The sequence below is a fragment of the Anser cygnoides genome, chromosome 7, assembly GCF_040182565.1.
Source record: "Anser cygnoides isolate HZ-2024a breed goose chromosome 7, Taihu_goose_T2T_genome, whole genome shotgun sequence".
Taxonomy (NCBI): domain Eukaryota; kingdom Metazoa; phylum Chordata; class Aves; order Anseriformes; family Anatidae; genus Anser; species Anser cygnoides.
Genome location: NC_089879.1, coordinates 20,700,950 through 20,721,515, shown reverse-complemented (window position 1 = coordinate 20,721,515; position 20,566 = coordinate 20,700,950). Strand labels below are relative to the sequence as shown.

General features: G+C 40.1%; 1 protein-coding gene across 5 annotated transcripts in view; it reads left to right on the top strand.

Annotated features, from left to right (window-relative positions):
• GBF1 (golgi brefeldin A resistant guanine nucleotide exchange factor 1) overlaps positions 1-20,566 on the top strand; it is a 102,504-nt gene that overhangs the window by 64,459 nt on the left and 17,479 nt on the right. For 3 of the 5 annotated variants that reach the window (XM_048069031.2, XM_067000433.1, XM_067000434.1), the window contains exons 5-21: positions 510-628; positions 1,252-1,360; positions 1,723-1,783; positions 3,009-3,063; positions 4,181-4,279; positions 8,986-9,121; positions 11,469-11,698; positions 12,296-12,464; positions 12,647-12,858; positions 13,519-13,617; positions 14,035-14,229; positions 14,650-14,836; positions 15,873-16,013; positions 16,554-16,642; positions 19,281-19,483; positions 19,941-20,064; positions 20,346-20,471. In XM_048069031.2, coding sequence (XP_047924988.2) covers positions 510-628; positions 1,252-1,360; positions 1,723-1,783; positions 3,009-3,063; positions 4,181-4,279; positions 8,986-9,121; positions 11,469-11,698; positions 12,296-12,464; positions 12,647-12,858; positions 13,519-13,617; positions 14,035-14,229; positions 14,650-14,836; positions 15,873-16,013; positions 16,554-16,642; positions 19,281-19,483; positions 19,941-20,064; positions 20,346-20,471 — 2,354 coding nt within the window. The remainder of the gene's footprint in view (positions 1-509; positions 629-1,251; positions 1,361-1,722; positions 1,784-3,008; positions 3,064-4,180; positions 4,280-8,985; positions 9,122-11,468; positions 11,699-12,295; positions 12,465-12,646; positions 12,859-13,518; positions 13,618-14,034; positions 14,230-14,649; positions 14,837-15,872; positions 16,014-16,553; positions 16,643-19,280; positions 19,484-19,940; positions 20,065-20,345; positions 20,472-20,566) is intronic. The other 2 variants (XM_048069030.2, XM_048069029.2) reach the window with 1 other exon arrangement.

The window sequence follows — 20,566 nt, the reverse complement described above, 5'->3', positions numbered from 1 at the left end:
TGGGGAGAACCACTGGCCCATTCCTTCCTCAGCTCCTGTTCCTTGGGAGGGATGTAGAACAAGAGACAATTTTTCCTTCTCAATCTAGTGGAACCTCTTTGGCATTTTCTCCTCGTGGGAGTAAACTTGAGGTTCCATGTGTTTAAAATCTGTTTTCTGTTAATTCCCAAGGAGGAACTGAATGTATTTAACAGCTGATTGTTCTGTATTGTAGGGAATAGGACATAATCTAAACAGTTAGCATCTAAAAAAATGAATTGTAATACTTTATTAGGTTGTATCTTTTTGCAAATGTAAATAGACTCCTGATAAAGTCTTGCTGAAAGCTCCCATTAAAAAGTCTTTCTGTTACTAGGGGATGAGTTTTTTCTTGTATGGGCAACTCACTCTGAGCCACACAAATTAAAGAACCAGATGAAAGCAAAGTATCTCTGTGTAGATGTCTCCCCACAGAGGTGGTAGGCTGTAGGTGGCCGTTTCCTGTCATGTATTTTTATTCTGTTACTCAGATCCCAGCCATGAGGGCACAGCTGAGGGAATGGAGAACATGGCAGATGCTGTCACTCACGCCCGATTTGTGGGAACAGATCATGCAAGCGATGAGGTTGTCTTGATGAAAATCCTACAGGTAAGTGGAGAGAAATGGTAATTACCATAATGGTTGCTGCCCATTGCGGAGCATATCCTGTTACATGGAGATGAAGAGAAGACAGCAATGTTTTGACTCTGTAGGAGCTTAGGAACAGACTTTATTTTTAAACAGATGGCTCATATACCTGTGGTAAAAGCTTTTTCAAATGAAAATAATTAAAAGCTTAAATGATTTTAAAATCAAGTGCTTGATAATGTACTAGTGTTGATAATCCTACCTTGTGCACGGCCTCTGTTAGTGAGGGATAAATTAAACATATGGAGCTCTGAAACGTAGGTTTGAGAACAATTATTTGTGGAGACGAACCTATGAACCATACAGCTTTTTGATCTATTTACTTGTGAGCGGATAGCTAGTTACTGAGTTTAAACTTCAGGTTACATGCAGCGTATCTTTTAGATTTGGGTTGGGAGATCAGTTTTGTTTCCTAATCTGTCCGTTTTGAGGACAGCATTCAGTTGGAAATGACTCCTGGGAAACCCTTAGGTTTTCTGCTCATGGCAGAAATTCCAGCGAGTCCTTGAGGAAGCCAACCTTCTCTTGGAAATGCATGCAAGTGTCGTTGGTACCATCTGACATGCATGTGCTGTTCTTTGCAGGTTTTGAGAACCTTGCTGCTGACTCCCGTGGGAGCCCACCTCACCAATGAATCTGTGTGTGAGATCATGCAGTCCTGCTTCCGCATATGCTTTGAAATGAGACTCAGCGGTAGGTTTATTTGTATTTCCACTGTGGTTACTCCTAAGAAATGATCTGGTTTCTTCAGCTAGTTCTATTACAGAACATGCAGACATGGAAAGCTGTCGAGCTTTATATTAGTGTGTCTTCCACAACTTCATGGAAAATTTGCTAGGAGTTGACTGTACAACTTTTGACTCCTTTTTTTCCCAGCTTTGTGGCGCCACCTTGTGATTATATTCCCATTTGCAGTAATGCAGTGTTGGAGCTGGTTTTAATAAATTTGCCGTAATCTCTGTAAACAAGACTTGGAGGGGAGTCTGCTTGAAGAAGCCTCTTGATAATATCACACTGAGTAATGACACCTGTGTTATTTGTTTTTGTCTTCGCAGAGTTATTGAGAAAATCTGCAGAGCACACTCTGGTCGACATGGTGCAGCTGCTCTTCACAAGGTAAACCTGCTTGTGTTTGCCTCAGCATTGCCGAGATGGCCCTCTAAGGACAGAAAGATTCCACGCTTCCACTTAAGAGCCCTCAGAAAAATCATCCAGAATGGTCATTATTTAGAGGTGGAAGGGGATGAAAGATTTGGCACTTTTCTCTTGGGCTGACCCTTTCAGACTGCAGGGAGAGTGAGGTGGAGAAGGTTGCATGGTTTAAGGTATTCTTTGAGGAGAGATGGACAGCTCAGTAATGAAGAGCTTTAGGATATGGAACCAGTTCTTTGAAGACAGAGAATGCAAACCTCACTCAAAAAAAAAAAAAAGTACTCTTAAAAATACAGTTCTCTTCAGGAGAGAGAGTAGTCATCAGGAGAGAGAATAGAAATGGTATTGAATAGTCCACATGTTGAATTCAAGCTGAGAGCTTTGATCTGATGTATCAAATAATTATAAATTCTTGAGGTCATATGTCTTCTGGACAAATGTTCTGCCTTTTTCAGCACCCTTCAGGTAATTATTAAGGTTACTTTTAAACTCGAGCAAGTTATTTAACCTCAAAACTGTTTTTCTGTCTAGTCAAGCAAACAGACTTTCTCTGAGTATCCTAAAAAGAAAATGTGCAGGTACAGAAATAGGAAAGGATTATAGTCAAACTGCTCCTGAGACACTCTTACAATCAGTTGTTTCCATTGCCACACAGTTTCATTGAATTTTCAGGTTTTGTTTCCTTTTTGCACTCTGTGTCATGCAAAGCAAGGGATGCATGTGGGGCAGAATCAAGTATTGTCAAAGAGGAGAGACCACATCACTTTTTCTCCAAATGTCTCTGTGATTTTCATGTAGTGCGTATTCCTTACTTGTTGTGTATCATCTCCTCTGTCCTTCGTGATAAGGCATCACCACCACCTGTGCCTATGGATATCAGGGTATAGAAGCAAGACAAAGGCACCAACTGCAGGGGTGGCTTGGATCCCAGTTTACTTTTTGCATATTGCCATCTTCTTTTCCAGAAAGAGAAACAGCCAAATAACATGTAAAGCAACCTCTCAACTAGCCCTGTTTTGTTTTTTTTTTCCATCAGCAGTTTTTTTGGCAGGACAAGAGAGTCTCTCATTGAGGAGAAAACCTGATTTTGGTTTTCTAGTAATCTGCAGCATGACCAGAAAGACTACTGTCTTTCCTTCTTTTTAATCCTAGAAAGCTTACGTATTTTGACTTGTTTTTTGTCTTTCAGGTTGCCTCAGTTTAAAGAAGAGCCTAAAAGCTACATGGGAACTAATATGAAGAAGGTAAGACTCACCACTGTGCTGGCTGTTCCACTCTTGTCTCAGACTTGTGTTCATCTCTATATTGTTTGTTTTCACACGTGTGTTTCTTCATTCTCGCAAGTCCCTAGTTCACTGAAAGAGCATGTTTAACTTCATAAATGGACATAACTTCATTTAATTCTGTGGGATTGTGCACCCACTGTTCAGTAGTGAATCTTAACTATGCTGCTGCCTAGGTAAGTCAGTCTGAATTCTGGGAACAGCCATCAGCTGCTGTGGGCTAGAAAAAAAAAAAGCTGCTGTGGGTTTGTTCATCAATACTATCTCCATCTATGCAGTGTGTTTTTAGCATCTGGATTCAGTACGGTAGATACCATAAATGTGACCTCACATACTTGTAAGTGTAATAGTTTCTCAGGTGGAGGGCGGTCCAATTGAGGAACTCCACATATACTAGTATACACATATATGCTTTATGTTCCATATATAGAATGTCAATACAGGTACAGGATTGTACTGTTAAGAGTAACAGGGTGGGGAAGAAGAGTGGTAGAGAAGAAATAGCCATCACCTTTGAGCTTAGCTTTATGTACTATTTATAGCATTGTAACTTTCACTTCTTTTTTTACGACTTACAAAAAGTGGCAGTGTTTTGTGACTGTACATTTCAGAGCAATTATGGCAGTATTTTGAGAGAGACTGAATGTTTACTTTTAGGAATCTGAAACTAGCTTGGAGCTCTAGTTCCTGTGTAGTAACCTAATGACATGATTGTTTGTTTCCCTTGCTGTGGGAGAAAAGTGACAAGATCTGTGCTGATGGTAGATTGGCCTAAGGAACGCTGACAGAGATCAGGTTAATGTACTGTGGGTATCAGAATTTGTCACAGTCTGTGTACAGAAGGTGTGTAATGTGAATTTATATTTAGAAAGGCTTCCCTTGTCAAGTGATGGCTGCTCCCAGCTCAGTAAAGTGATGTTCTTCCTTGTCTGGTCTGTGCAGTTACCTTGTACTGTCTATTTGCTGTGCATGCCAGGGGTCTTCCCAGCAGCCTAGCACTCTGCCAGGTTATTCGTCTCTTTTGAGTTTTTATTTTATTTTGTTTTGTTTAAACCATGCATTTGCCTATCTTTCACAGATCTCTTCATGTCTCCTCAACAAACTGGAACTAAGTAGTGGGGAACAGCCCAAAGCCCTGAACCAATTAGAGAGGGTATTGCTCTTTAAGAACCTGAAGGTCTCTCTCTCCCTTCTCCCTTCTTACCTTATTCCCTTCTTCTCTTGTAAACACCACGTGAGAGATAGTTATGTTGTGTGTAGCAAATCCCTCCACTCATTTGACACAGCATGGCTTTTGGGGAGAATGCATGCAGTGGTTGCTTTGCAGTGTTGTGGCTGCAGCTGGGGCAGGCTTGGGAGGGAGAGACCCTTGTTTTCTGCAGCACTCGATGTCTTGGTGAGTGCCATCTAAAACACTGCCATGGCTTCTTCTGAAGGAAGAGAGTGGGATGGGGTGAGCAAGATTTGAGACAGTGAAAACCTGAAGAAAAGAAACATACTAAAATGCAGATTGCTCTCTGAAGACTCAAATGTTGTGTGTCCTAGCTGTTGATCTTGATCATAGACGTTAAGGGCGTACCTGAAGAGTCTCTTGGCTCAGCATGCTTTAGACAGCTTTACTCGAGGTGAATCTCTGAGCGTTGTTACTTGACACAGGGCCACAAGCTTCAATGCTCTCTAAAGTTTTTTGGTTTGGTTTGTTTTTGAGGAAACTGCTATAAATTTTCCATGTCTTCTGGCCATGTTTTTACTGACTTTAGAGCGATTCTCAGCAGAGTGTTTGCTAATGGGGGATGAGTGGGGCCAGACTGAACTATGATATGCAGTAGACTCTGTCAGCTCCCCTATAAAACTCTTCTAAAGAAATACTGTAGGCCTGCAGATGTTTTTAGACTGATCACAGAAGCCCCAGGAAACTAGCTTAGATGGGACGTTTCTCAGTTTTCCACATAAACCTAATGTAGCTCTAGTTCTTGTCTGCCCTAAATGCTATTCAATTCGTAAGGAACCAAGCTGAATATTTAGAGGTATCTTTGCTACTTATTTGTCCTGTGTCTATACTCCAAGATAGTTTGTAAAGACAGTGTCTAGAGACTTGCAGATTTATGCAGTTACACAGAAGAAAAGACTAAGAAATGTTTCCCTTTGTAGTAGGCAGTATTGTAGCTAAACACTGTATTTTGAGGAACAGATCTTTGGGAGCAGATTGTGTTCAAGTTACCTCGTATAACATTAGTTGGTGCAGTACAGGCAGGTAGGTAAGTGAGATGACGAGTGCATCAGTGTGTCCAGGACTTGGATCATGGACTGCGTTCTCTCTGCATGCTTTTGTGTCTTGAACGCTACTTGATGTGCTGACCAGTTCCATGCTGCATCTAGAATGAGCTCATGTTTTAGTATAATCACTTTAGTTACTAATCATTGGCCCCTGCCCTTTTCTCTTGAGGCTTACAGTATCTTATGGAAAAACAAACGAGTGCAGGTAAGGTGGCTTGCAGAAAAATGGGATCTCATGGACCCTTTAAAAAAGAACCTTGTAGAGTTACATTTTTCACCTTCCTAGCTTTGAGATGGAGCTTTATTGTTAAAACCTCATCTACTAAAGGAAGCATTAGGAGTCTTGTAGCTTTTTTTTTTTCTTCTTCTACCATTTTGTGTACATGTTTCTTTATGCAAAGGTAACTGAGATAAATGTAGTGGAATATATACTGAGTTTCAAGATGAACGAGCAATAGCTCTGAGCTCACTCTACTTTGATTTCTAAGGAATGCATTTTAAATACAAACTTCAATTATATATACTGTGAAGTACAAGCTTAATCTAATCTGAAGGACTCTGATAATTGTAAAATTAATGCAACTAAGATATGACTGAGCATTAGAGAGGGAAGGACATTTTTAGATTATATTTAAAATTCATTTTACTAATGATCTAGTAAATTCTTTTAGTTGCAACCTTTAGTCAAGAACAAAATCTAAGGTTTAAAATCTCAGCCTGTTAACATGCAACTAAGCTTTCTAGCAAAATCAGGAAATGCCTTGGTATTGAAGGTAAAACAAGCATTAGAAATAATTCCTTTGGTCAAGGAGAAAGTGTAGAAGTTTTTTCACATGTTTATACTAACATAAAAAGCAAGAAATGGTGGCATTGTTATATTTTAATTTTAATACAAAGTATAGAATGAAAGATAGTACTTTTGTTGTCCTTTGATACGTGTATTGTTTTAGAATTCCCAAACGTGGAGTTGGTTAAAGAAACAGCCAATTGAAACTGGTATAACATTTCTATGAAGCTGTGCTTCTGAAAATTGTTCTAAGCTATGCAGCTGTCATTGTAGTTTGCTATCTCTTACTGACGGGAAATAGCAAAGGAAAAAAAAAAAGAGGGGGCTGAAGATATGGGAGGTAGCCCTAGGTAATCATAATAAAACAATACCAATTTGTGTAGGACGTGAAATACTTGATAGTTCAAGATGGAAAAAACCTACTTGGTAATCTCACCTGTCTATTAATTTGTCAATAAATAAATAATTTTACATACTTGTCTGAATGTTTTATAATTTGTTTAAATGTTTGGGATGGGGAAGAAAAAGTCTTTTTGCTTCCCTGAGTAAATAGTTTCCTATCCATTTGAGGCTGTTGCGACTCCATCTCTAAAAAATAGCACAGCTTCATCAAAATGATGGCAGATGGGCGTATGGCCTTTATAACAAATCTCAAGAGGAAAAATCTTGGAGTTAGTACAAAGCATAGGACAGTCACTGAAAATGAGTATTGTGCCTGAGGACAAGCACTTTGTCAAGAAGGCTAATGTTGATCTGAGATTGTAGTTGGTGTTGTGTGAAAGGGGAGATCAGAAATGGGGGTCGGATTGTCAGACTGGACTTTCCAGTAGTGTGGTTCAAAAGTTATTTGTTTCTCAGGAGCAATGTCTGAGGGTAAAGGGAGTGGTACCGAGATGGTTAGCTCTGAGCAGTATCTTAGCTCTACTTTGATTCAAGTTTTTTTTTTTTTCTTCCCCCCCATTTTTATTAGCAAGTTGCTTTCTAGCTGGCAAATCATGACAACAGGATATAGTAGCTGCAAGCAAAGTCTGTTTTGAAATCATGTGGAACAGGCTTGGGTTTAACGTATAATGCTTCTAGGTTTCCTACGTACTGGAAGCAGTTTGGTACAATAAACTATGAACGTCTTCAGATTCCCTTTTATACTAAGAAGGGAGAAAATTAAATATGGCTATTTTTAGCATAGTTAGTAAGTAAAATAAAACTACCTTGTCTAATTAATAGCCTTTAATGAATAAAGATGTTGATAATATTTAAGGCTCGGAAAGATTTTAAAACAGAAAGTGAAACTAAGATGAAATATTGGGAATTGGAAGAATAAAAGACAGCAAGTATTTTACATAGCTCTATGAGCTAGTGGATAGGAAAGATAAGATAACAGACAATATTTCTGTGAAAGGATTGTGATCTATAAACCTTTTAAAGCATTTAAAATCTACAAAACTTCAGTTTTGACTGTGTGCTTGTCATGTAAGTGTTTGTTAGAAGCTGTCATTTAGAAGGAGATTCTTGCTGCAAAATGTGGAAGAAAGGCAAAGTGGTTCTGAATCTATTGTTAATTAACAAGCTCAAAGAAACTGTAACATTGCTAAAACTTAGGGATTAGTTGTCAAGCAAATAGAATTTGTGGTGCAAAGAAGTTACACAAACGGTTTACTGTACTGGGACATAACATTTTCAAAAGCCTTGTTTAAATGAGAAAAATGATAGGCCTTGTGCAGAGAGAGAATTCTAGATGGAAGAAGGAAAGAAACAGAAAAACATGAGCAGAATCTAGAAGGCTTATTGCTATTTAAGAGTAGTAGTAGCTGGAAGGAGTGAGGTTGCAGATAAAGGAGGAGGAGACTAAAGAATGCAGCTGTCTTCTAGAGAATAATAACCCAATACTAGGGATATAAGAAATAGATAAATTATATTTTAGGTTATAATATTCTTAGAGATGATTTTACAAAGAAGAATACCAAGTAGAGACCGGTACTGAGACTTAGAAATGGATTCCATTGTATGCAAGGAACCTCCTCAGTGTTTAAATTTTTCACCCCCAAATTGAAGAGATCTGATAGCATCAGAAAAGTTGACTGCAGCTACTAAACCCAGGAGTAAGAAGCAGGCATTCCTGCGCTTAGAGCAGATTATTTTAGAAGGAAGCTGTTTTCAAACCTGCAGTTGCCATTGTCGATGTGACTAAATATTGTAATGGTGTTAGGAAGGTCTGGAAAGTCTGTACGTGCCTGCAATAACAGTGCACTGCAACAAGTGCCATACAGTCTGCGTTGCTCTTACTGTGGTTCTCATTTGCTTAGTTGAAGGTCTGCATAAGAACTAGTGGCAGTATTCTGGTCAACAGGGAAGCTGAGGGTTAAGATAGATTTAGAACTGAAGAGGACAGATGACAAGAGATGAAAGCAGAACATGGTTTGTTTTTAAGCTGTTAAGATGGTATTTGCAATGTGTCATGCACCAGGAGTGAGTGAAATGCTGGCGAAACACTTCTTAATAGTGACAGAGATTACTGGAGGAAAGGAAACATGGCATTACTGTAAAGATGAAGAGTACATTGAGACAAGTGACAGAGGTAGTATAGTAGCTACAGTAAATTTTCCCTTGATTCAGACATGGAGTGTTGGCTAATATGTGGGTAGTAGGAAGTCAGGGGCTGGTTTGCATGATTTCGAGGTGCTGATAAATTTGTGCGATACATTTGAGTGCTGTTGCCTGACTTTGAGAGTTTTGAGACAGCCTTTGTGGGTTGGCTTGTGTACTCCATTGTGCTATGTGGTTTTGCTATACTGATATTCTTAATGGTTTATGGTTTTCAGTTGAAAATGAGAGCTGGAGGAATGAGTGAATCATCAAAATGGAAAAAGCAGAAGAGATCACCAAGACCTCCTCGACATGTAGCTAAGGTCTCACCTGCGACAGAACAACCAGCAGCCAATGCTAGTGCCATCACAGGTAGGCTGAAATCTGTTTTCAGAGACGAGACAGCACCTGTTCCAGGGCTGTTTTGGAAATATCTTTATTTAATTTCTCTTAACAAGTTGTTCTGCGTTTGATTTTTTTAAATTTTTTTTTATTATTATTTTAGTTCTCAGTGACTGTCGCAATAAATATGTCTTAGCTTTTTAGGTCAAGGAGGAAAAGTTTGAAGGAGATGGATTACATATTGATGGAAGAAAGCACAGTCATGTGGCTAACATGACAGCATTTCTCTGCCTTCATTGTGCCTTACAGGAGTATTTTATAGGGAAGGGGAATGGGAACCTAGAGAGGTAGCTGAGGTTATGTGCAGGAGGAGGTTGTGTGGAAGAGATGGAGGGTGGAGAAGGTATGTGGAAGAGGCTGAGAACAAGAACACTGGAAAGAGGAGAGCTAAGAGAGTTGGAGCTGGGAAGAAAGTAGTGGCAAAAGTATTGTATAATAATGCAGTTGCCTGCAGTAGGAGATAGTTGATCTAAGTGACATATTCTTTCATGTATTCCTAAAGGGGGTGAGGGTGGAGGTGATGAAGGATGAGCAAAGTGTGACAGGGGAAGAGATACATGTGGAACTGTGGGATGTGCAGAGATCTAGGTATCAAGAATGGGTGAGTGACCAGATCTCTCGCTACAGGTGTAAGGATTGAAAGTATGCGCCCATAGTCCATGAAATTTGAATAAAAAGCATGGGACTATGCACATTAAGGGACAGAGAAATATGGGATATTTACAACTATTATGGGAAGAACAGAGGTTGTGATATGGTAAGAAGAAACTGAGAGTTACGTAGAAAAAAGTAGAGAGAGCAGCAGAAGTACCTGAAAAAGGTTTGTTTGCAGGAAACTGATGGGTATGCACACAAGTCCTTTTGCATGTGTTTCCATTCAGCCTGCAGAAGTGGTGCAGTATATGACTAGTGCTGTGAGCTTGAGAATATAATGTTGGGGGACTTCCATATCCTATTGTTGTATAGAAGTAGACTAAATAGTTACAACCATTTTTAACCTCTCCTCTGGATAAATGAGTCCCTCTGACTGCAAAGTACTCTGTCTCTTATGCACTCTACGTTTTGATGGATCAGACATAAACATTAACGGTGAAAGGAAGCAGACGGGAAGCTTGAAACAATAGTTGTGTAAAATACGTATTTCTGACTCTTTTTCCAACGTAGAACACTATTCAATATATTGTGAATGATTCCAAGTGCATTTCTACACAACAGCATGATTGCTGAAAACTAAGGAAGTAATGAGATAAAATTGCATCCAACTTAGACATCCAAATGAGAGCTTATCCCTACATAAATCATTATATATATGCTTTCACATAGGTGTTAAATTCCATTATAACTCCTATAACATTTTGGAGAGAAAGGTGAATAATGTTATAGAGCACATAATTAATGCTGATCTTGTAGAGCTAGGTAATGTATTAATTGTGCTTTTTATGTCAGAATTCTGTCTTAGCACGTGAAGAAGAGAAGATTACAAAATTGATTATGTATGCCATTTCATTTCTCAAAAATCAAGTAACATTCTGCTATTTAAGATATTTCCAAAAATCAAGTCATGAATAAAACATCCGACTGTGCAAAACTACACATTTTACGTGTAAATTTATAACATACCTCTGGTTTGTGCATTTACTTTGTTACCATGCCCTTCGTTATATCATCACCTTTTGAACATTTGGTTTATGTTTTAAGTTTTCCTGAAAACCAGAAGAGATGCAAATACGTGGGTTTTCCTCAAAAGAAAACTTATATTCTGGAAGAATTGTCTCACATGTAGAAATAATAAAAATACTCAGTGCATTGTTTCGGACTTGTTCGAATCCTATTGCAATTTCATTTCTTTAATGTGAATTAAAGAGATAGGTCTTGCCTTCCAATCGAAGTGTAAAAAATAGTTTAAAAAAATCACTGAAGGATTGACTGATGCTTGATGCAAATATTAAAGTGCTTGTGCCGTTGCATCAAAGTATAAAGTACACCTTTGGGGCTATTTTCTGATTTCTTCTCAGTTAGAGAAACCCTCTGCACCATTTGTTTAACTACATGAATTATCTTATTCTCTGAATCCGTTGGATTCCAAGTGATATGTTTTAATTTGGAGAACTGATAGTATCTCACCTATTCATCTATTTGATGCTTTAATCCCTAGCCAGAAAGGGCTTTGTCTAATTTCTTTATGTTAATACCTTATTATCTGAGATCATTTGTAGCACGTTGCTGTGATCAAAGTAAACCTTAGTTGTATTCAGTGTATGAACTGGGGGCTGAGGGAGAAAATTCTGCTGATCTTTTTGCTTCTGTTTCTCATCAGCAAGCGGAGTTACTTTCATAGATGCTCCTTCTCCCAGCTCCTCTGGAAGCTCAGAAAATGTTTCATCTGCAGTCAGCCCTTCTACAGACAGTGGTTTGGAAACATCCTCACAGACCACCTCCAAAGAAGACCTGACAGACTTGGATCAGGTCACTGCTTTGGGACTTCATGCAGGAATGCCTCCAAATGAGGCCAAAGTCACTGATAATCAAAACCAGCCAGAACTCCAGGTATGTGGTTGCTTATAAGAAGAGTTCCAACTCCCCACATAGTTAGTTGTGGGTTTAGTACAGTTACTCTATCAGAATAAACATCCTTTTGTATAAGTGATTTGTAACTTCACAAACATTCATATTTTTTTTCTTGAGACAATCCCCACTGACACAGAAATGATAACTGTGCAGCCCAGCAATGCACCTATGTATCTATGTATCTAATGCAACTAGTCGTATTTTTGCCAATATCATCAACCTTAATTAAGGAGAAAGTATTAGAGGGAAGTATAGATGAAATCTTCAGGAGAATTCTTTTAGTTATCTTTGATGAAAAAAATTTCTTGTGTTTGTGGAAATTTAGTCTCATAACACAGAATTAAGTAAAATAGTTAAGAGCAAGATGGAAATAAAAGTTTTGGAAAGAGGGTGCTGCAGATTATCTAGATGTGCTCTTTTAAATTTTGCTTTCCTGCTTCTCTTCCACGAGTGACCTGTATAGTTTTAATAGCTCTGAATGAGCAGTGAGCAAATAAGCCTTTCTTTTAGCATACCTAGTGCCTTGACTTGTTTTGCTTTTTTTCTTTCCTTCTCAAATGACTGATACCAATGAAGAATGAAAGTCTGAGGGAGGAGAAGATCCAGTCAGCCTCTGTCGAGTCTATTCCTGAGGTTCTAGAGGAGTGCACGTCTGTAGCAGAACATTCTGACTCTGCCTCAGTTCATGACATGGACTATGTAAATCCCCGAGGAGTACGTTTTACTCAGTCTTCCCAAAAAGAAGGTGAGAGGTGGGCAACGTTGCTGAAGTCCTTTCTCCTTTCCACTATTCTGTGTCACTTTCTGCCATGAGGGTGATAAATTCTTGTTCCTTAGTTGGTCTGTAATGATGTAATCTGTAACACTTGTTAGACATCAGCAAAAGCCGAGTTGTTAAGAGTACCAATGTGTCTCGCTTTCCTTTAGGAGCCGCGCTGGTCCCCTATGGACTGCCATGTATTAGAGAACTGTTCCGCTTTCTCATCTCGCTCACCAACCCTCTTGATCGCCACAACTCTGAGGTGATGATCCACATGGGGCTACAGCTGCTAACTGTTGCCCTGGAGTCAGCTCCCATTGCAAACTGCCAGTCCCTCCTGGGGCTTGTGAAGGAAGAGTTATGCCGACACCTATTTCAAGTAAGTCTGGCTTGTGCTAACATGGGATATGGCACGGGGGAATTAGACACTAATTTGGATCAAGCAGTCTATTGGAATTCACTATTCAGAGGTTTGACAGATCTCAGTCTTCAAAGCTCTCTGCTGTATTGCCATGAGAGTTCTGAATTGCACCAGGGAAATGGTGATGTTGCAAAAATAAAGATGTTGTCACATACCATTTTCTTTAGGCCAGGGCTGAGGAGGATGAAGCTGGTTGGAATGAACTGTAACTGGGGGATAACATCGTGTTTTGATGTAATTGATTTTGAGGTAATTATGGGTGCAAGTTGCTAGCTTAGTAAGTAGGCAGAACTTTTCTAGCTATTAATTGCACAAGAGCTGTCTTGGAGGCGGTTCTTCTCCCAGGTTACTTCTCCACAAAGAGAATCTGTGGAGTTAGCAAAAGAACAAAATCACAGTAGGAAAACAACGTTACCACAAGCAGAAAGGAATCAAGTATAACCATCCGCACTTACAAGGGGTGAGACCAGGAGGCTGGATAAGGGATTGATTTTGGTTTTTTGCAACACCTTTGCTATGGGAAACAACGTGTGGATGTCAAGACAGTCATGGGTACTGTTAATCATGACACATAATGATTAGCCTTTGTAATTCATAAGAATTTTTTTGTTTCTTTAGCTACTGAGCGTTGAACGGCTCAATCTGTATGCAGCCTCCCTCAGGGTGTGCTTTCTTCTCTTTGAGAGCATGAGAGAGCATCTGAAATTCCAGCTGGAGGTGAGTTTTGAGTATCACTGGGTGCATAGTAATAGTGCCTTGGGCTCATTAACTGCGTATAGCTAGGCAGTCAGATGCAGTCTGAATATCAATTTACATTTATATAAATGACTCAGTGGGTTATGGGTAGGCTATTTAGGACGTTTTTTGTTGTATAATAATGTCTTTGAGACTGGTACACTGCAGTCGCCCACCTTCATACCAGTTTTTCAGAATGGTAGATCCAGGTGCATTAAATGATAAAAATGTTTGAAACCTTTTTACAGACACCTTCAGAATGAGTCACCATTAAATATGGGATATGTCAGATCATGTGCGAAGACGAAGTTTGCATCTGTTTCTGTAGTCCTCAAAGCTATTCACTGTCCTGCTTTCCTTTTTCTTTCCTTAAACTGAGCTGCCCTGTGTTTCTGCCAGATGTACATCAAGAAACTGATGGAAATAATCACAGTGGAAAACCCAAAGATGCCGTATGAAATGAAGGAGATGGCTTTGGAATCCATTGTTCAGCTGTGGAGGATTCCCAGTTTCGTGACTGAGCTCTACATCAACTACGACTGTGACTACTACTGCGCCAACCTCTTCGAGGAGCTCACCAAGCTGCTCTCCAAGGTGCTGAACCCGCAGGGCTTGTCCTGCCGCCTCGCTGGGGCTGCTGGCCTCTGCATGGGCTGGGGGGACCTGGAGGGGACAGAGCAGGGGTAGGCAGAAGGGGAAGTCTGTAAGTCAGAGCATGTGAAGCGCAGAAGCAGAACTTGAGAATGGGAGTGGTTTAAAGATTTGGGGTGAGTAGTTTGTAGAGATGAAGAATGCTATTTAACATCTGGAAGCAGAGCAACAAAGAATAACCACTAGACTAATAATAACACAGCAAATAAGCCATTAAGTATATGCTAGAAAGCTTTGTGTGGAAATTTTAGGGTGTTTTGTTATATGCTTTAGGGTTCATGAAGCTGAAAGGGGAACATCTTCCCCCCATTATGGGGAGAGAGGCATGAAAGTTGTCTGATGCTTACATGTTTTGTTTCCCAGAATGCCTTTCCTGTTTCTGGACAGCTGTATACAGTCCATCTGCTGTCTATGGAAGCATTGCTGACGGTGATAGATAGCACAGAGGCACATTGCCAGGCCAAAGTGCTGAGTAACATACATCAACAAGAGAAGGAAGTTGCCAAATCCAGCCCAGAAACCATGAACAGCACCAAAGAAACAAACAATAGTAAGATTCCATTTCTTGATATTTTGATACTAAGCTTAATCTTGTGCAAAACCTGTGGATCTCATTTTGGTAATTCATGTATTAAGCTCCATAAATGTGTTGTCAGTCTTCCTGTTGCATGTTTTATAACTGCATACTGGTGTTTATAACCTTGCTATCAGAACAGGGCCTCGGATCTCATTTCTGTTCTGAATATCAAGGAGAGAGAGTCCTGTTCAAGAATGACATTACGCTTCTTCCCTTTCCAGATCTTACCTGTTAGAGGATTTAGAAACCTCTTAACAATGGAACTCTTAACAATCTTAAGAAAAAAAAATCCCTTTTTTTGTTAATTTCAGAAAACAAAACATGTAATTTAAATCTTGTGTTGGTTATTGTCCAAAACAGCACGTGCTTTATCTTTCCTCTGAGGCAACGAAATTGCTAAGCTTGTCTTTGCTTCATATGTACTTGTGAATAAGAATAGTGTTTTTTTCTTTGGCCAGCAGCTTCTGTGACCTAGATTTATTTGTATCTATTTGAGCATTAGTGAGCAGAGCAGCTCTTGTAATTACTTTGTTCTTACTGTGGAGATGAGATGGATGTCTGCCATATTTGCTACTTCGCTGTTTATAACAATAGTGATAGTGATGAAACTAATTTGTCTTTCATCTATTGAGTGGAGAAGTGAAGTATCAAGTTCCTGAGTTAGCACCTACAATCCCCATCCCCCGGCACCTGTTCCATGTCTGTTTGTTTGAGTGAACAATGTGGCAGAAATAAAATTCAGAGAGATTAAAATGTGCACCTCATGGAGCTTTATATAAAGGCCGTGTCAAGACTGGCAGTCACAGCAGAAGGAGGGCATGCTGTGGAATTAATATAGACAAAATATTGAGGATACTGAGGAATCACAGTTACTGCAGGGAACTCCCTTGAATAAACACATATTCAATTTAGACTGGTCAGTTTCTTATTTCTTCATTGGAAGATTTTTCTTTGGCTTATGTATTTGTGTGGCTTTTTGTGTTTTTTTTTTTTTTTTTAACTTCTACAGATAATGAGAGAGTGCTCAGTGAGGGAAAATCCTCCAGTGCGGTCTCAGAGCCAGGTGGGGCATGTCCTCCCACCAGTGGGTGCCTTATGGCTGACCAGATGAAGCAAGGCTGCATGGAACTGGAAGGAGGAAGCGAGACAGGTAATAGTCTCTGGGGGACCTTGATTCTCTGAGTGTATGTATTGAGAACAGTCCTGACATTTGCCTACTGGTTCTGCTATACCATAGACTGCTGTAGCTATTATGTGTTCGTAATTAGAAAGAAGTATGTGGTGAATATTTGCTTTATATTTGTGCTTTATAGGCCTACTAACAGTTTTCTTCTGGGAGGGGGTTAGATCTGTTGGGTCACTTTGGGGCAAAGTGTGTGAAATTCATTGCAGTACTGATACTTTAAGGTAGTCAAGGGCTCTTTCTGAGTAATGTAAGTAACCACAACATCCAGAAAATTAAATCTTGTGGATGTATGAAATTGTCCAGAACAAGAAGCTGCCGTGCAATTATGCTGCAGAAAATGTGGGTGGGAGATGCGTAGTGGCTGAATAGCAGGAATGTGATTGTCATTTGTAGGGCAGCATATTTCAACAAGACTCCATGACTGAAACTTGTGATGGGACACAATAGTGGGCTGAGTGGTACTCTGGGGATAGGCTTGACTGTAATGACAATTTGTCCTTCTAGCTGAGAAGAGTGTCCCCAAGAAGCCTACTCGATTTTCTTGCATCCTTCCAAGCCCTCAGGAACTTATGCAGATTAAGAACAAAAAGAAGGTATGATTGAGAACATACTGCAAATGGATCGAGTGTTCTCCTTGTTTTCCATCTCATGGGGGCTTTGCATGACTGGTCATATCTCAGAAATCTTGAGTTCCAGTCTCTGCCGATAAGAATTAAACAGTCAATTACTGAAAATCCTGCTATACTTCAGGGACAGCATTGATTATTATCTGTTCTGGTTACTGAGATGCAAGAAGTGTTGGGGAAATTTTATGGCACAATTTGTAAGCTATGTGCATCTGACTTCAGGGTGGGAAAGTTGCTGGGTCTAGTTTTAATTTATGGGGATAATCAGCAAATTACATCAAAAAGGTCAGGTTGCCTACTCTTATCAAACCTGTCAATGGGGACCATATCAAGAGGCCAGTAATAGAAGTGACATTCTAGCTTGCTGATTCATTTACTCCTGCGTTTGCTTTGTCGTGAGAATGACTGAAAAGATTGTCTTGATTAGACAAAGAATGATTTTGCCACAATGTTTGTTTGAGCCTTATTATTCCAAGCTACACTCTTAACTCTGTACATCTCTGACCAGAGATGGTCATGTTTTCTTAACTTATTTAAACAAAAATACTGAAGGAAGCACAACAGATCCCCTGCTGCTGGCATACTAGTTTGCTTTGTGATCCACTCTGACAGCCTCTGGATCTGAATGTAATTTAAGGCATCAATTTCTCTCTAGGAAGTTTACTGCAGTACTGAGGAGCTCGGTTCTTTACCTACAGGGCAGTGCTGCTGTCGGGTAATGCTGAGCCACAAGGCGCGTTAGGGGAAGTGCTTGTCAGCACAGTCTTCAGAGGAACTACTGAGTTTTGGCATTAGCCAATTTCGAAGAAATTAATATTGATTCAGTTACTATTTCGTTTGTAACCCTTTGTTTTGCATTACATCTAGCTTTCAATGCAGCCTAGCTGTTGGATTTTGTGTGAAAGTCTATTGTTGAGGAAGGAGCTTGTGTAGTGCTTTCATTGTTCTAACCAAAAGCCTCTCTTAAGACTCCAGCTTTATCATATTGGAAAACAAGGTTAGAAGAAATCAAGAACATTGCCAGCGGCTGGTCCCAGCAGTAGCTGGGAGTTCTTTAAAGAAAGTTCCAGGTGCTTCTAGAAAAAGGACAGTGCCTTACGCTACAGCAGAGGGCAGAAGGACACTCGTAAATCTGTTAGTTTGCCCAGATGCTAAATCCTTTCCTGATGCTAAATCTGGTAATGATTTCATCCTGAGCATGTCAACAGAGCACACTAAACATTCAACTTCAGAAATGTTGATGCTGACATGGCACCAGCTTGTTCTGCTTCCTTTAACCTGTGAAGTACTGGAGGAAAAAAAAATCTGCTAAATAAAAGCAGAGAACAAATTATACATTGAATGGAAAGGTTTCTTGTATGTTTCCAAAAGCAATGACCAGAAGCTCAGAAGCATAGGACTGACATGATTATAAATGCAGTGTAAACTGCCAGCAGTCTAATTTCCTTTCAGACGGTCTTAAGAAATAAAACATGTTCTGTTGTTATGTGCTATGTAACAATAGAATACCCTCGGGGTTGTGTTACAGGATTTATTGGTGTACAAAAATGCTCCTAGTGTCATACAGTCCCCTCAGGCCTGTCATACTGGGGCAGCACATGGGTATTATTTTGTTACGCCCTCACAGGGTCCCTGTGCTCTCTGTGCTGTTTCAGGATCTGTGTGTTTCACTGCAATTTGAGGATGTTCACGCAGGTATGTTTGCAGGGAAGCAGAAGACAGAAGACTGGTTGCTTCTGAGTTACTGAGAACCCAGGGGAGCTAGTAGTCATGATGGTCACGAATTTAGTTCACTAGGTCATCACTAGCAGTTTGATCGTGATAGGAGCTAATGGGGAACTGACATTTATTCTGGCGCTTAGTAAAGTTCATACAGTTGTTTGTGCTTTTGGTTTTTTTGAACACCAACAGAATCTTCGGTTAACCTTTTCTCAGCCAGGTTTTTTATTACACAGACTGTGGTACTATCTAGTGTCTTAAAATAAGAATCAGGCAGGTAAGAGTAGTTGACTTCCCTTCAAAACCAAAAATGCACCTGTTCTTCTCTGCCCACATTTCATCTTCTCTGCCTAGCCATGCTGGAGCACCAGATGTTCTCAGGAGCATGTCTCACTTGCAGGGTGTTGTCTAGTTCTTAGGCTTTTGCAGCACTTCTTTCAGCAGCTGCATAAAAGCTGAGGAATCTTGCTGCATGTCACACAGTGAGGTAGAATACAAGAGCCTGGAGCCAAAGGAGACAGACAAGGACACGGAGTAGTAATGCCATTGTAGCTGGGTAGAGCTGATCTTTTCAACATGCTTGGGGCTCATCAAAGACCTTTCCTCTGCTCTGTTGAGGCATTTGGAGTAGCAGAGCTAATTGCTCAGTGAAACTTAAAGCTTTTCAAAGATGGCAGCTCATGCGTGCTCCATTCAGCATGACTTGATACTGAATTCTTGTGATGAATACAGGTTTTCTGGCCTTGGTTAGCCTTTACTACTCACATGGTACAGTAAACTTTATCATGCTAAGGTTAATCTATTTGCTTTTGATTCAAATGTAAGAACATTTTAAAATAAGAAATAATGCACTTCCAGTTTGTAATTATGAGAATGTTGTCTTCAGCTCCTGATAACTGGCACAGAGCAGTTCAACCAAAAGCCAAAGAAAGGAATACAGTTTCTGCAAGAGAAGAACCTTCTTGCCACCCCCATTGACAACAATGAGGTGGCCAGGTGGCTACGGGAAAACCCTCGCCTGGACAAGAAGATGATTGGGGAATTTGTGAGTGACCGTAAGAACATAGACTTGCTGGAAAGCTTTGTTGGGTGAGTGTCTTTCCATATCCCTCTAATCACAAAGGGGTGAAAGCTGAGAGTTCAGTGATAAATTAAAATGCAGTGCAACAGTAGTTGGGATCTGTATCACTTGGCTCTCTGTGCATCAGTATGCCTTAATTATAGAATGATTCTATGCATCTCTTGCAAATGGATAGCACCTTAGATGAATATGATAGCGTGATACCCAAACTTCTTTCAGTAGGGGCCAGTCTCTGTGAAGACTGCAGAGATAATTATGTAATTAATAACTTGTATAATTATCAGTGGTTCTTTGTTGTTTTGCATATTCATGGTCTTTTTCTTTGTTCCTCACCCTTCCCTCTTTACTGTTTGTTCTCTGTGACATCTGGCATTCCAATGCTGAACCAAACAGGACTGTAGTCAGTAAGCTTATCCTACCTTTTCCATTGCGTTTATTTCTCATTGCAATTCATTCTTCTTGCAGGACTTTCAGCTTCCAGGGTTTAAGGCTGGATGAAGCTTTACGACTTTATCTAGAGGCCTTCAGGTTACCAGGAGAGGCACCCGTAATCCAGAGACTGTTGGAAGCATTCACAGAACATTGGAGGGTGTGTACTTGGTGGGCAGAAAGCTCAAACACCGTGTTGGACATGACAGATCAAACTGCCTGTAGAAGCTTACTGTGTCCTGCAGGCAGCAGCTGTTGTTTTGTAGGAGATAGCAGTGGCATGTAGATTTCCAGGGTGCTTTTTGGAAGCTAGAGCCAGAGCCTCGGGTTTTTTGTTTGGTCCGGAGATGATTCAGTACTGTGGGTGGGAAGACGGTTCTCTTGGTCACTGATACATCCTTGTTAATGTAGGACTGATTTGTGTATATATTTGCCTTTCAGAAATCGAATGGGTCCCCATTTGCTAATAGTGATGCCTGCTTTGCCCTGGCCTATGCAGTTATTATGCTGAACACTGACCAGCACAACCATAATGTTCGCAAGCAGAACGTCCCAATGACTCTGGAGGTGGGTATTGGCAGTGTAGGCACCTGACTTCTCTTGTTTTGATAGCTATGCAGTATCTGTTTTATCTCAATGGCATTCTCTTTTTTTTTTTTTCC